The sequence below is a fragment of the Quercus lobata genome, chromosome 7 (assembly GCF_001633185.2).
Source record: "Quercus lobata isolate SW786 chromosome 7, ValleyOak3.0 Primary Assembly, whole genome shotgun sequence".
In the NCBI taxonomy this organism is placed as follows: Eukaryota; Viridiplantae; Streptophyta; class Magnoliopsida; order Fagales; family Fagaceae; genus Quercus; species Quercus lobata.
The window spans coordinates 30,187,253-30,203,986 of record NC_044910.1 but is presented as its reverse complement, the minus strand read 5'-3'; the positions used below and the strand labels follow the sequence as shown (position 1 = coordinate 30,203,986).

Below are 16,734 nucleotides of genomic sequence, written 5' to 3'. Positions count from 1 at the left end.
AAACACTCAACGACGAACGAGGGAACAAAGTGGCCATTATTTTTTTATGTATTTCAAATCTCCCACAGGAATATACACAGACAGCGTTTAGCGGGGTAAATTACTCACTTCTTTCCCTATCAATCTGTATAAGTTGCATCGCTTGCAAATGCGACCCAACAAAGACATCAATCTGTGTGCACCATTTCATTGTTTCCTATTTGCCAGTTACAATAAATTCATCCACACAAAGACGCATAGCTAACTGCCATCACCACCACCACCACCACACCAGCTAGCCTCGCCTTCCCCACCCACCACCCCCGCCCCCCCCCCCCCCTACCTTTTTCTTCTCGGTTATGAAAAAAAAACAGAAGCATCCAAAAGGTAAGGTTGAAAGTTGAGACTCGAGAAAGAGAGAGAAAAAAAGAATCCCAAAGCCGCTGTCTCAATCCTCACACCGTTATCTGCTTGGATGCTCTCTGCATCTCAGGCAACACACACAAATGCTCTCTTACAAACTCCATTATTGTTAGCAAATTTATATTCCTAAAAATCTCATATACTACGAGGAAGCACTTACACCACAGAGCCTTAATTTGTCTTTCGTCAAAAAAAAAATCTCCAGGATCACCATTTTCCTCATTCGATAAGCGGCCCGTGAGTCTCAATGACTGCTTGTACTTGGCTTGATGTTGATGTCAATGGCAGTAATAATAGCAACAAAAATACAGATAACAATAGTCCCTTGACCACGAGTGCCTCCAACAACAACAACAACAACAATAGCAGCAGGATGTCAAGGTGCTACGAGGAACAACCACGTAATCATCGTCATCATCAGCTGTCTAACGGAAAGATGCTGAGAAAAAGGATGGCTTCTGAGATTGAGACGGAGGTTCAGACATCCACCACATGTACAGCCCCTGATACCAACAATAATAATGATTATACTAGGTTTTCCCGGCGAGTTGGCAGTAACACCACCGTGAATGGTAGCTCTAGCTCGTTTCAAGGTGCTGGTAATAACAATCATGTTGGTTCGGTGGACAACTTCACTGCAGCAGCTACTATACCAAATCCAAGTCAGACCAACAACTACTCCACTATGCTTCCTTCATCCACCACCAATTTGACCAGTATGACGTCAGTTGGTGGGTTTTTATCTTGTGTTACTCCTCCCAACTTAAGTCCTGCGGCCCAGCCCCAACCCCAAATAAGCACTACCCCTGCTGCTGTTTCTGTCTCTGTGTGCGGGTTCTCAGGCCTGCCCTTGTTTCCTTCCGAAAGGAGTCAAAATATTAGTAATAATACCACTACCAACATCAACGGCAACAGCAGCAGAAGCCTTCCTAATACTAATAATAATAATAATAAGGCGAGTGTTTGTGGCGTTTCCATGGAAGACGGCTCGGCGTGGATCGACGGCATCATAAAGGATCTAATCCACAGCTCCAACAACGTGTCTATTCCACAGCTCATCCAGAACGTGAGAGAGATTATTTTTCCTTGCAATCCTAATCTTGCTGCTGTCCTTGAGTACAGGCTTCGCTCCCTAACTTCAGCCGATCCCATCCCAAATTATGCGCCGGCAGCAGCGGAACTCAGGAGATCAAGGACTACTGTAGTGCAGCAACAAGCAGGCCAACAGACTCCGCTGCTTCCTGTTTCTACTTCTGAAGCTATGAATCAATTGTATCTGCACTGGGGAGTTACACCCCTTCCTACCGCTTCCCCTAACCCTACCGTCCAAGTTCAATTGCAAGAGGAGCAACAACAACAGGAACACTCTTCCCCTCCAGATACTGCAATGTTAATGCCGTCTACTACTACTACTACTAGTGCGACCACCCCAACTAATATTGTCCATTCAAGCAGAGAGAGGAAAGAAGAGATGCGTCAGCAGAAGAGAGACGAACAAGGCTTACACCTCCTCACCTTGCTCTTGCAATGCGCCGAATCTGTCTCCGCTGATAATTTTGAGGAAGCAAACAACATGCTTCTGGAGATTTCGGAACTTTCAACGCCTTTTGGTACTGCCGCGCAGCGTGTGGCTGCTTATTTCTCCGAGGCTATGTCCGCAAGACTGGTGAGCTCGTGCCTCGGAATATATGGGTCGCTGCCCAATTCAGGCCATAGTTATAGCCAAAAGATGGCTTCTGCCTTTCAAGTATTCAATGGCATCAGCCCCCTCGTCAAGTTTTCGCATTTCACAGCCAATCAGGCTATACAGGAAGCATTCGAGAGGGAGGAAAGAGTTCACATCATTGATCTAGACATCATGCAAGGTCTCCAGTGGCCTGGTCTCTTTCACATCCTTGCTTCTAGACCCCGCGGACCACCTTATGTGCGCCTCACTGGCCTAGGAACCTCCATGGATGCTCTCGAGGCTACTGGCAAGCGCTTGTCCGATTTCGCCGAGAAATTAGGCCTTCCCTTTGAGTTCATTCCTCTCGCAGATAAACCCGGCAATTTGGACCCAGAGAGGCTTAATGTCAGCAAGAGGGAAGCCGTTGCTGTTCACTGGTTGCAACATTCTCTTTACGATGTCACTGGTTCCGACACCAATATGCTGTGGCTTTTGCAGAGGTAACAACTATGACTAACGCGTTACACTACTTATGATCGAGTTCTACATATATAACTACTTTTAATTTTAAACACATCATGATGATCCCCTCTTTTTTGATTCCATCTTTGCCTTTTCGTTATTCACATCTAGTGGAAAATCTTTACATTGGATTACTGTCGTTATATTGTAGCTATTATAATCATTTAGTATTATATTTTGATCAATACTACATTTTTCCCTCTAGGGAAAAAAAAACATTTCACGTTGCTGTCTACATTGGCTGGTTGATTGCTTAAATAAGTTTTCTCCTGTTCAGATTTCCAGATAGTTATTTAGCTTGTGCTTCTAAATGTACAGGTTAACTTCGTCTTTTTGGCAGGTTTTGTGGGCTTCTTGGCTATTTTTAATAGCATAATGACCTTTTACTGCTGTAATGTTATTCCAGTAATGTTGTAGAAATACATGTAGGTAAAAAAAAAATTTAATAGCAAAATGACCTCTTAGGCTGTAATATTGTTTTAGGAATGTTGTTTTAAATGTTGTGAAAATATGTACGATGAAAAAGTGTTTTTAACAGCAAAATGACTTTTTAGGGCTGTAATGTTGTTTTATTAATGTTGTTTAAGTGTTGTGAAAATATGTATTGGATTGTTTAAATAACGAAAACTTTTGTTTAGTCTTTGTATAGATTGTGTTTTTTGTTTCATTTTCAATAAAATATATGATTAATTATATATATAGCATGATTGTACTGTACACAGTAGAATACATCTTTGAAAACCGGCTTAGAAAAGGAAATTACCAAGAGCTTATAAAGACATGTTCAAACTTAACTTATCAAAAAAAAAAAAACATGTTCAAACTTACACTACAACTTGCTAACATCCTTCTTGGCGAACACCGAAGGATGGTTTTCATTGTATTCGTGCCCATTGATTTTGACTGGTTCTGTGAAATGACATTTCAATCTATTCATATGTAGATAGTGCAATTAACTTTTTTTCTTCTTTTGGGACTAGAAGAAAATTTTGTTTTATGTTAAAATCTACACCTTTGTTGAATCTTCGCAATAGATGACCCGAGGCCCAGTTCTTTTGCTTGTAATGTAGTTATTTTCAATCAATATCATCCACACACACACACACCAAAAAAAAAAAAAAATCTACACTGTTTTTATAAAGATTGTATATATCAGATTTTGACAACGTTTATACATGGGGGAAATGAATTTAAACAGATTGGCACCAAAAGTGGTGACGGTGGTAGAGCAGGACCTGAGCCACGCAGGTTCATTCTTGGGAAGGTTTGTGGAGGCAATACACTACTACTCGGCACTGTTCGATTCACTCGGGGCAAGCTACGGAGAAGAGAGCGAGGAAAGGCACGTGGTAGAGCAGCAATTGCTATCCAGGGAGATCCGGAATGTGCTGGCTGTTGGGGGCCCATCGAGGAGTGGAGAGGTGAAGTTCCATAACTGGAGGGAGAAGCTGCAGCAGTGTGGGTTCAAGCCCCTCTCTTTGGCAGGGAATGCTGCCACCCAGGCCACCCTGCTTCTTGGTATGTTCCCTTCCGATGGTTACACCTTGGTTGAGGACAATGGCGCCCTCAAGCTTGGTTGGAAAGACCTTTGCTTGCTCACTGCTTCTGCCTGGAGACCTCCATTTCCTGCTACTACCTCTACCCATCACTATTGACTACACTTCTCTCATTCTCACTACATGCTCTGTTGTCCTTTTTTTTGTACTGAAAGAGGTAGAACTGTTGTCCTTTATTTATTTGTTACTTCCAACATTATTCAGTTAATTACTAGCTATGCTCTCCCTTGATGATTTAATAATTCAAACTGATTTCATTATTGTTAGATTAGATTAAATATTATACACTAAAAATGTATTCGTTGTCACCGTTATTTAAAATTTTAAAGGATATATATAATTTTATAATGAAATGGATCACTGGACATCTGGTCCAAGTGATACCTCATTCTACCTAGGAGTTGAAGGTGAGGAGGGGATAGCAGTCGGACAATTTCTAACCAATTAAAAAAAAAAAACTATGAAATGAGTCTCTGTATTTTTAAGTAAAATTGAGATGGTCATATTTCAAAGCAGTGGCAAAGCAATATTTCATTCTAGGGAAGTGGCAAAATTTACATATGGTAAAAACATTTATGCATATGATAAATATACCAATATAAGAAAACTCACAAAAATATATAATATTCATCATACTTCTTTTATGTTATAAGGTGTTTTTTTTTCTTCTCAGGAATAAAATATTTTAAAATTTTTCAATGTCAATATTCAACTTAATCTGGAATGATTATGTAATTTTCTAAAAAATTTATTGCTAATATTATACACATTTTTATGAAGGAAAATAAATTATTACATAAAGGATTTAAGGTTCTATTAGTTTTCTTTTTAATACACACATTTTATTTTCCTTTGTTTGTTTTAATCTTTGTTTTCCTTTTATAGATTTTTGAACCTTAGGAGATTTTATTTTTTGAATGAATTTTGAAATATAAAATAGATAATACTCCCTCCGTCTCACTTTGTTTGTCCTGTTTAAAAAGTCAAAATTTCTAAGAGAACATCTTTTATTGTCTTGTCTACCTTTTAAAAATGTATAAGTTTTCAAAACTACCCTTAAATAAATTTATCAAAAAATTGAATTAGTAAATTAATAAAGGTATAATAGGAACATTAGTAAATTAATGACTTTTATTTTTAGAAATAGGACAATATGTTGGGACATTCTAAAATAGAATAGAGGACAAACAAAGTGCGACGGAGGGAGTAGTATTTGATTTTAATTATGATATAAAAGAAATTTATTCACAGAAATATACTTAAAAGAAGTTAACCAAAAGAGAAGGAAAAAAATTTCAAATTATTATAAGGTGGTGGTCGGGAAGGAGGGAAAGTAAAAGTTAATAAGTGCTAATTTGTTTAGTTTTGGTGAATTGGGAGCATATTGCCAGAGCTATAAATGAATGAATGTATATGGAAAGCTTGAGCACAAATCAAGAAAAACTTATTGACGTTCATTTGTTTAGTAAACAAGCCTAACTCTATAACAAGTTTCGGCTTGATTATTAAATATGCCGAGTTCAAATAATTTGTTAGTAAACAAGCTTGTAAATATGAGAGCTCAATTTAACTATATGTTATAGTATATTTTTATATGTATACAGTATACTTAGGGCCGGCTCAACAATTTTGGGAGCCTTAGGCAAAAATTTTAAGTGGGTTTTTTTTTTTTTTAGTTTAAATTTGCACAAAAAAAAATTAATTTATTACATGGTTCAATAAATTAGTATCACTATAATACAAATGAGTTGATATAATATAAATCAAATTATTAATTAGTGTGATAATTTATAATAATCAATAAAGTAAGAGTTTGCATTAAAAAAAATTTGATAACTTATTAATTAGTGTGGGGCCGTGTGGGGGCCAGCTTAGCTTAGGCCTTGTGATGTGTTAGGGCTTGTGGACAAGACTACACAATGCACCTTGTGTAGTCTTGCAGTCTTGTCCTATCAAGTTGTGTGCATTGTTATTGTGCAGTATTCTGCATTTTAAGATACAATATGGTTTTTTTAATGCATTTTATTGGCCAATAAAAATACTTAAAATTTTTTTTTGTAATTAAAATATATAGGTAAATATTTTATATATATATAATTTTTTTTTTAACAAGTGGGAGCCTTTTTTTATTTGAGGGTCTTAGGCGATTCCATCAATTGCATCTATGGTTCAACCGGCCTTGCGTATACTTATCTAAAAATATATTTATATAAACTTGAAATTGGAATGTATAAATTTGCAATTAAGTTAATATGATATTAAATTATTATTTATAGTTTATTAATAATAAGGGGTGTGCAGTCAACCTACCAACTCGCCGAGTTGGGTTGCAAAATTTTTTTTGAGAGCAAGTCAGGTTGGGTTCGGGTTATAAAATTCCAAACCCGACCCAACCCACCCATATATTTAATATATATTTAAAAAATATTATATAATTAATAAATTTTTTTAAATAACTAGCTCTTCCTCCTATCCTACATAAAAACCAATATTAATGTATATTAGTTCATATGTTAATGTATAACTGAATTGAAATATTAGTTTATATATTAATGTATATTTTGTTTATAAACTCAGGTGGCAGGTGTGATATTTTTTTTTTTACTCAATTTAATAATAATAGTAATAAAAAAATTGTCCAACCCATGGGTTTAACCCAATCCATGTGGATTGGGTTGGGTTGGGTCAAAAAATTCCCTTAGCCCGACCCATGAACACCCCTAAATAATATAAATAGTTCATTCATTGTAAAAACTCATTGATTTATGAAAGGGTAAAACATTTTAACCATGATATTACCATATATAGGGGGGGAAAAGGTTAATCAATTATCTCGTGGACAAGCTCAAGTTTGCATAACAAGAAAATGAAACAAGTTCAAACATGTAATCTTGTCTGGTAATGAGTTCTTGTTCGAAATAAAATTAAATAAATAAGTTTGAACTTTTGATACTCGGCTTGGGTTGACTCGTTTATAGCCCTATCTAATACGGAAAAAGTTTGCCAAACTTGGTTGTAGCTTCAACTCTTACTAAAAAAATAACATGACTACATATTTTAAAAATGTAACTGTTGAATTGCATGTTTTTTAGGTTCTTAACATGCTTATCAAATTTCGTGTCAATCGGATGTTATTTACTATTTGATTCGTATACTAATTTTTTATGCATAATGTTAGACTAAAAACTTGAAATTTAAACATTTCATTAATAACACAACTATTAATCTTTGATTTTTGAGAAATTTTGCAAGCATAGTAGATTTAAGAATAAAATGTAATCTAATGGTGATTTGTTAAAATTCACATTTAATAAAAAGATATTGAGAGAAGTTGTAGTATTATACTATAATTAAGTTTGCAACTTTGTCTATCTATTACTCTCTCTCTCTCTAACTCCCTGATTTTGCCTATGTTTCAAAATAAAAAATTAAAAAAAAAGTTCCTTCTGAGATGATCTCATGAAATCTCTTTCTCACAACCTATATTAATCCCTCGAGTACGAGTCTTACATATGAAATACGCTTATTTCAAAGGGCTAATTTCTTCTTCACTAAAGTACTTATTATTCATCCCTCACCCCCCTTCTCCCTAACTTTATCCTCTTGTGTGCAAGCAGACAAATTATTAAGTTAATCGCTAACAATAGATTTATGCAATACATTATAAAAACCAATATTTCTCATTTCAAAACCTGAATTTCAACTCAAAATGGATTACTCCACACGTACACAAAGAGAGAACAAAAGAAAATAGCAAAATGAGAACGAAATAAATTCAAGACAAATACACTTGACCACTCTAAATTATACTTCACATTACACTTAGCACCCTAAACTTTTAGAATGCACTGTTAGCACCCTAAACTATAATCAATGTTGCGCTCTACCGTTAATTCTACCATTAACTTGGATGAAAAATCAAAGTTTAGAACGCAAAGTGTAATTGAGAATATAGTTTAGAGTGGTAAAATGTAATTTCTCATTTGTTTCTAAGGAATTGAGAAGATAGACAATTTAGTCTTTTCACATGATGCCATCCAAGATAACAGTAGAATTGATAGGGGGGGTGCAAAGTGTAACATGAGTTATAGTTTAGGGTGTTAATCATGCATTTTGAAAGTTTACGGTGCAAAGTGTAATTTAGAGTATAATTTATGGTGAAAAAATGTAATTTCTCCAAAAAAATCACACAGAGCTTACCATAAGAGCATAACATACACTATGAGAAAGGCCATAGGACGAAAATGAATCAGGAAAAAAGTTTGTCCATATTTTTTTATTTGGTAAATGAGCTAAAGCTTAGTGTCAACTATTAAGTAAGTCCTGCTCAAACAAAATAATATGCTTGTGAACAAATTTGTGAAATATATATTAATATATATTTTTATATATGCAAACATGTATAAAAAAAAATATATTTATATAAACTTTAGATTAGATTTTATTAGTTTGTATATAAGTTTATAGATATTAAATTATTATTTCTAATTTATTGATACTATATAAATATAGTCCAATTTGTATAAAAAATTATATATGAATTTTATAAGTTTATAAAAAATATCTTTCTATCTAATTTACTCAAATAATATAGTTCTACCTATAATTTTGTTATTAATTATAATTATAAATTTGTGAAGATGTAAAAAATTTAGTACGATGTTTACTATATATGGGAAAAGAAAACGTTAAACAACTAGTTTGCTAATAAGTTAGAGATTGTTTGGTAAGAAAATGAATTCTAACTATTTCATTTTACTTTGAAATTTAGAAGTTCAAATATAAAAATTAAAAGAAGTCTAAGATTGTTCATTTAATTTATTTTGAACACAATTCATGCTTGATCTCATCACTTTAACGAGATTACTTATTTAAATTGATTCATTTTCTAGTCAACAAGCTCCATCTTGTTCATGAACTATTTGATTAACTATTTTTGTCCTTCATATATAGAAAACACTACCACTAAAATTTGTCACCCATTCACAAATTTATGCAATAATAAATAACTAAATTGCAATGAAATTATTTTATTTAAGTCAATTTAATAGAGTGGCTTCTCGCTATGAATTTATAAAATCTAGATTCACCAATCTTGTATTATCAAGAATTTCATATAATTTTTGCAACAAAATATAATATTTATAGTTCTCAAATTACCAATAATAATTTGATATTTTATGAATTTGTTTAGAAAAATATAATTTCACGTTTACGTAAATATATTGTATACATCCAAACATACAATATTATGTATATTTAAATCAATCCTTATATACATAAGCTTGTTCATGTATATATTATTAAGTTTGAACAAAACATGTTTTCCAAGTCGAGCCCCATGTTATAATGCGATCAATTTGTTAATGACCTTACTTAACCTTATAGCCAATTCCGATGTAATGATAGTTGCAAAGGGGGTGGGGGGGGGTGGGCGGGGGGGAGTGTTACTCCATGACATATATTGCAAAGAAATTTTTAATCCATTAACATTCTCATGACCGAATAAAAGATTCGTTCAAATCAGATGAGGTAAGGCCTCAAATGATGAGTGGAAACTGAAAGACAGACATCACACTACTTGCTTTCCTACCAACAATCATTTACATCATGCCTGACAATTGAATCCCCTTGGAGCAAACACTCAATCACACGTTTGCTGGGTTGAAATAATTTGTCATGGCTTCCTCCATTCCACTCATTCACTTCACCAAGCTAAGAAGCAGAGAATAAAGCTCTTCATATCATTCCCCGCATTGTCCATCAAATAGCAACTCATACCATAAATGCCCAATAATAGCAACTGCAGCTGTCAAGAGTGAGCTAAATCTCTTCTGCTTTGCCAGGGAAAAAGTATAAATATTCAAGTGCTCTTATTTACCAAAAAAATTGAACAATGCCTTTGTATGGCCCTCTCTTCCATTCAACTCAATACTCTCTGGAACAACTAGCTGAAAGAAAAATTTCTCAGCACCCCAAAAATGGACATCCCCACTTCTTGATCACTATATTTGGAGGAATCTCAAGGATTGAATTCCCACCATCAGCACATTATGAATTTACATTGCACTGACTCAAGAACTGATCTCCTCGATTCAAATACTTCTTCCAATAACCTCTATATTTTGGAATTCCCAGCTCGAGCCAAGGCTTCATGTTACCATTATAGTGCAAAACTGCAGCTTTTGAAATTGCTTGGATATCAATGCCATAGTCATGTCCTAGCCCAGACAGTAACCAAGTACCATCAAGGGCATAAATTAGGTCCTGAAAGCTTAGCAAGCTTGCATGCAATGCAACAGCTTCACTGGATCCCTCATGCATGGCCAGCTGCAGTTCATGTTGATTATGAAGGCAAAGAGTCAGAAAATTTATATTGCTCAAGAGTATAGTAGCTTCAGCCACTGTTTTAATAATTATTATTATTATTTTTTTTTTTGATAAGTAACTGTTCTAATAATTATTTGTATAACAATTGAAAGGTTCAACGTTACTAATAAATAGAACATGCAGAAATAATACAGAATGACCAGTCCTTTTGCCAAATTTGTTGTAGCTTAGTGAAGCATAGCCTTTAAAAGAGATCAGTGGTGTCAAGGGTTTACCAGACCAATTAAAGAAAATTGAGGGCCATTGGCTTCTTTTCATTATTTATTTATATTTTTTTAAGTCAAATTTATAGGATTGTCAAACCACAAATAGTTCCCAGCATATTCGAAACGCCAAAATATGTAAGGTATAAATTCAGTGTCACTCACCTCATGCATCAACTTTCGGTAAGTTTCAGTAAGATCTAGCTCTCTCCACCTGTCCAGATCAATTACATTCAATCCAGACATCCAAGCACAAGATTTTTTATCATAACTGTTTTCACCCAAATATTTCTTCAGTTGACCTAACTTCAATGAGCAGAACTGCACAGCGCCATTAACTTTCCCTTCCATGTTGAGGCTCCATAGTGCTGACAAGTCTTGCTGCACAATAACATCATCATCCAGAACCACAACTTTCTTCAAATTCTGGAATATTTCAGGGAGAAGATAGTGTGAGTGAGAAAAAATAGATATGTATTCTGTTCTAATAGGAGCCATTGGTGGACTATCAACATTGAGGAAGGAAACACGAAATTCCTCTGGCAGGGAAAGATACAATGGAGTTGCCTTGATATGGCTTTCCAGCTTAAGATGTTCAATGTTTAACACTTGAACTGTGGCTTCCTTGTAAGTATTTCTCAGAAACCATAATTTCATTGCAAAGTAATTCTGCCCATCTGTAAGCACATGAAAAACCTGGTTCCTGCTTTCCTGAAACATAGCAGGATAGTCAATCAGTTTTGCGAGCATACATGATGAAAATTTAAGAGTAAAATGTGCTCAGTAGAATGTCAGAAACATACTTTTGCATGCATAACAGTTGAGTTGATTACTACTGATGAAGCAAGAACGTTATTGGAGAATATGACATAGTGGTGCAACGTAGGATCTAAATATTTTTGAGCCAAAGAGAGTTCCGTGTCATTTAAAGGTGATCCAAAATATTCTACTGTCAATCTCATTGACAGGCAGTGAAGACTCTTTGGCATAGTCTGGACTGCAAGTTGGTAGAGGAAGGCACTTTGTTTCATGTGGAAGTTAGCTTCATCCTCAGTCATATCATATATTTGTCTCAATTTCTTGTCAACGTTGTTGCAGTCCACAATAAATGATTTGGCTTTGGCTATTGCAGCTTCCATCATCTGTAACTTCTTAGCAATCCTAATAAAACAATTTTGTTCTTAGTGTGTTGAACAAGCCATGTTAAAATTTCTTATAATAGAAATCCGCAGCACTTGCTGAAACAAATGATGAAAAGAATGAAAACTTCGAGCACTATCTGCCAAAAGATCTAACAAGCTACTGCATTGACAATATATTTTACATCATATTGATCTCGAAGTCATAAAGATGCTTATCTAAAAGGTCTGACTATCCTCATCCCATAGCATTAGCAGGACACAGTTCCAAACAGAAGTTTTTGTATACAGATTCTCAGGCAAGTATTTTTGATTGATGTTACTTGTCACAGCAGCTTGACCAAAAATCAAAGCATTTCAAGGTCAGTACAGAAAATCTAAAAAAGTGCAAAAAATAATTCTGCCACAATATGCTCAAGCATAGCATGAAACTGTCAGCAATATGTTTGAGAGGGATCTAAATAGCTTAAGGCTAACTAAGATAGTTTTACAAATTGCAGTGACCAGGCAATTATATAAAAAAAAGTTCATGTAGAACTGGAAAGAAAAAAGGATGATAAAAAAAGAAACAAATGAAGCTCAATAGAACATTGTTGGGGTTGAGAATAGAGCATAACACAAAAGAAAATATAATCAGAGTGGGCTTAAAGGGCCTCGTATACTTTGTAGTTGGATGTAACAGCACCAGAAAGTAAAACCAAAAGCATTGGCAGAAGTATTGGATGTAACAGCACCCGAATGTAAAACCAAAAGCATTGGCAGAAGTAGATCTAATATCATCAAAATAAAGAACACATGAGAAAGAATAAGCACTAATCAAATATGTTTCCAATATAGTCTATATTTAACAAAAACCCAGAAAAGAAAAGACAAACAGTTCCAAGGTCTGACAAGAACACAAAGTGAATCTAACAAAAGAAAACAACATGTGTCAAAAGAAAAAAAAAATCATTAATACAACTTAGGAGCTTGTTTAGGTAAATTTGATGTTTGCACTTAGAAAGTGGACTGCAGATGGCAAGAATCAATCTTCTTTCCATGCTAAAGCAATGATCATTGCTTTATTGGTTGCCATTGATGAAATATAAGGTAAACAATGAAAGGTTACCATCACTTACTGTGGTGGAAGATCACCATCTGTAGAACTTTCACTAAGAACACGCTCTAGTTCTTGAATATTTTGCTTCAATTCACGAGACAACTTGTCCTGTCTTGGAAGTTTTGCAATACTAGGATAGTATGCTCTAGCTACAAATAATTGGTCCTTCAATTTTTTCACCATAGAATCCTTCATATCTTCTCTGTGTTCTTTACGCCAAAGGCAATAACTACCAAATTTAAACTCACATAATTTTCCAACATCATGTACATCTTTTGTATATAAGGGGACTTCAATTACAGCACCAACTTTAGTATTCTGTCACAGATTTCAAATCAATCAAGGAAGCCATACATGCACCAGAAATTGATTAGCATGTTAACAGAAGTTTACAGAAAGAGTGATGCATTCTTACATTTGCACTGGGAGGTGATTGCAGAGAGCCACGCGGAGGCACTGGAAAGCCTGTAGATAATTAACAATAGAAACAAGAAAATATTGAATCAACATCTTTTTAACAAGGAAGGTTTTTGAAAGCAACACTTTTAAGATAAGAAGTTCAAAAGAACCTTCTTTTGGCTGACTATCGTTCACGGAACCCCTACCAATGGTTTTATTCTTTGCTTCATTGGTAAAGTCTCTAAGAACATCCTGACACACAGAATAGAAGATGACCAAAAAAATTATTTTAGATGCCTACATTACAGAACATAGAAGTCAATAAGCTTATATATCGACATTCTGGGATCAGAATGAATGTCAATCTCTATTTTTTTTCAGTAAATGAATTGCAACACACTCCCATAAATAATAAGAACGCCTTAACAAAATTACATAGGAGGAAAGAGAAAAAAGTGAAAAAAATAATAATAATAATAATTACTGTAAATATGTCCCTGCACCTTAATGATTCTCATGATATCATTCAATACTAGAAACTCAAACACAACCCCAAACCCCCCCCAAAAAAAAAAAATCAAAATTAAAAATAATTCCAGCAATGACTGGAAGTCCCTCTTAGCAGTTGCGTCCATCCTACCAAACCTTGAATGAATGTGGCTCATATAGATAAAAACGCCTTTGTATGTCATTCAAGCATATCCCCAAATCAGAATTAGAACCTTTCAGGACTAACGTTAATGTATGTAGCTTATGACATCAAAAGCAATATTCATCTTTGTAAAAATGTGTACATTTCAGATTAATGTAAGGAAAAACAAACATTACACAAATTCCAATCTTATCAAACAATGAATAAAAGTAAAAGTAGGCCAGTTGCAATCTAACGATTCAAACTACAAGCTTTATGTCTGACAATTTTCTAAGCATAATGATACCACTTTCAACGATTTAACAGCGAAAGAAGTTAAGTATTGACCATCAGAGCATTATGCATGAACCTTTGGAAGAGTAGGTCCCAATTTTCTAATAAGTTCACGTACATGGCTAGATTGATCCCCCTGTTAAAAATCAAGGCATGTGTTATTCCTTTAACTTTGTAAGAGTAGAAAGTTGAAAATTTCATGAACAAGTTTTTAGGAATGAAATTGTACAGCATCCAAATGAAATCTGCAAATATGGCCTAATGGTGTGACTAAGATGCATTACCTCAGACTCGTTCCAAGTGTTTCTGACATGGTCGTGGTCCAATTCTCCAAAACCATTCTGATTTGCATGAGAGAGAGAGAGAGAGTCAACAACATTGCCAAAAAAGAATTGAAAGCACAAAAAAAATTTGAAACCCTATGGCGAAGTACTTACTGAAGCTGAAGTTTGTTGTTCAGGCAAATATCCTGCAGCAGATGCGCAAATGTTTTATAAAATGGGGAAAATGTAGTAATGCGATGGAGCAAAACAAAGAGCATAATCATGCTAAGTCAGTATCATCCATAATGATAATAATAATAATAATAGATAATGAGAGATCTGGGACTAATTAAGATTGTTAAGCTAATATAATTAATTAAGTTAAGACTTCCCCGAATCTAGCAAAGTGAAAAAGAAATCTGGATCGATCTAAAAAATAAATGGAGAAAGGAGAGAGTGTGATTGTGCCCTAAATTAATCAGGAAGAAGAGGAAACAGATCTAAATAGAAAAGAAGAAGAAGAAGAAGTTAGATTGAGCAAAGCAAAAGCAAAGTAGAAAGTACCCGGAGGCGCAGGGCGAAAGCCATTGTGAAGGCCTAGCAAAAAAGCAAGAGGAACCAGCATGGAGAGGATAACGAGTCCCAGCACTCCAATAACAAGCCCTCTCCATCGCCTTTGACTCTTCAACCCTAATCCCAATCCACCGCCACCACCACCCCAACCACCCCCGCCCTTCATTTTCTCTTTTTTTCCCAAGAAGCAACCACTGTGTCCGTAGAATGTGTGTTTATTAATATTGGAACAATTTCAACCACCTCCTCCACCAATTTACCGCCAATACTCGTCTCATCACACACTAAAACCACTCTTTCTTTTCCCCCCTTTCCCTCTGCTCCGTTTTTTCACTTTGCTACAATGCAATTGTAAATGCAAACGCATCACCTTTTGAGTATTTTACTTTGGGTGAAATCCGCTTTTGTACGTCTTTCTAATTAGATTTATTTGACCTCAAACGGAGTATATCATTAATTATCACCAAATTTATATATATATATATATATATATTTTTTTTTTTTTTGGTCGAGATTTTGGGAAAGGTAGGATCATTCCAATACGTGAGTTTGCATTTCCAGCATTTGAGCCCAAAACTAAATTTGCCTCAAACAAGCCCAACCTGAAAATCAAACTCAATTCACCTAAAGCCCAACCTGTGGACCCATCAGCACATAAATTTGCAAAATTAAAATTGACCCCAAAATTTTCCAAAATTATAATTTGACTCCACAATTTTCTTGAAATCACATTTCAGCCCTAAAATTTTCTAAATTACAAATTGGCCCCTAAAATTTCCAAAATTATAATTTGACCCCACAAATTTCATGAAATTACAAAGTGACTTTATAAATTCAAAAATTGCACAAGGGCCCTTGAGGTCAAAAAATAATTAAATTGTCAAATGACTATGTTTTCACATCCTATAGGAACTTACTCATTTTGTATTCCTTGTTATTTCTTTGTCTTTTGCATGAGATAAAATACTTGGGAAAAATAATTGCTCTTGTTATGCTATGCTATGCAATGAGACTTACCTTATTGCAAAGTCATTTACCTTTCAGTTAATGCCATGCAATCACATGTATAGCTATGACTTTCAATTTTTCCTTCTAAAATAAATTTCTTACATGCCATGTATTCACTTTTAAGAGTTGCCACCATCGAGAGAACATTAGTCATTCTTCTAAGTTCTCTTGAAATCCTAATTTTTCATTTTAGCCAACATTTAAAGGGATTGTAGGGTGTTTACATAGCATTCAGAAAAAAGTCAAGTGAAAAAATCCCTCCCTCTCCCTGCTGTAGGAGCCTTCCCTTTCGTTCCATAACAAGATCTCCATCCCTTAGGTAAACCTATGGGTATTAGATTTTCTCTTTACCTAGATCACTTACCTACCTACCCATCTACTCTTTATCTCGAACTGATGGTAGACGACATTATCAACGAACTAGAAAAAATGAAACTAACAGTGGAAGAGGAGGAAGTAACTGAGATACCAGACGAAGATAGAGTGGATGAACTAGAGAGTTGTTGCCTCAACCTCATTGGCAAATTCTTAACCTGCAAATCCTTCAACAAAATGGCGGCTAAGAACACAATTCGAAGAGCATGGGGAA

The 16,734-nt window shown here is 34.8% G+C and overlaps 2 protein-coding genes across 2 annotated transcripts; one reads left to right on the top strand and one right to left on the bottom strand.

The window, feature by feature from the left end:
- Nucleotides 1-312: 312 nt before the first annotated feature.
- LOC115953460 (protein SCARECROW-like) lies at nt 313-4,406 on the top strand. The gene is made up of 2 exons (XM_031071104.1): nt 313-2,568; nt 3,789-4,406. Exons 1-2 carry the CDS (start codon nt 650-652, stop codon nt 4,243-4,245), a joined length of 2,376 nt encoding a protein of 791 aa, XP_030926964.1. The 5' UTR covers nt 313-649; the 3' UTR covers nt 4,246-4,406.
- Nucleotides 4,407-9,606: 5,200 nt separating this feature from the next.
- Nucleotides 9,607-15,577, bottom strand: LOC115951883 (probable galacturonosyltransferase 7). The gene is given in 10 exon segments (XM_031069012.1): nt 9,607-10,476; nt 10,905-11,450; nt 11,543-11,900; nt 12,997-13,295; nt 13,393-13,426; nt 13,429-13,628; nt 14,378-14,437; nt 14,502-14,642; nt 14,739-14,770; nt 15,129-15,577. Coding segments are annotated over 10 exon segments (2,124 nt in total). The 5' UTR covers nt 15,304-15,577; the 3' UTR covers nt 9,607-10,197.
- Nucleotides 15,578-16,734: the final 1,157 nt, after the last annotated feature.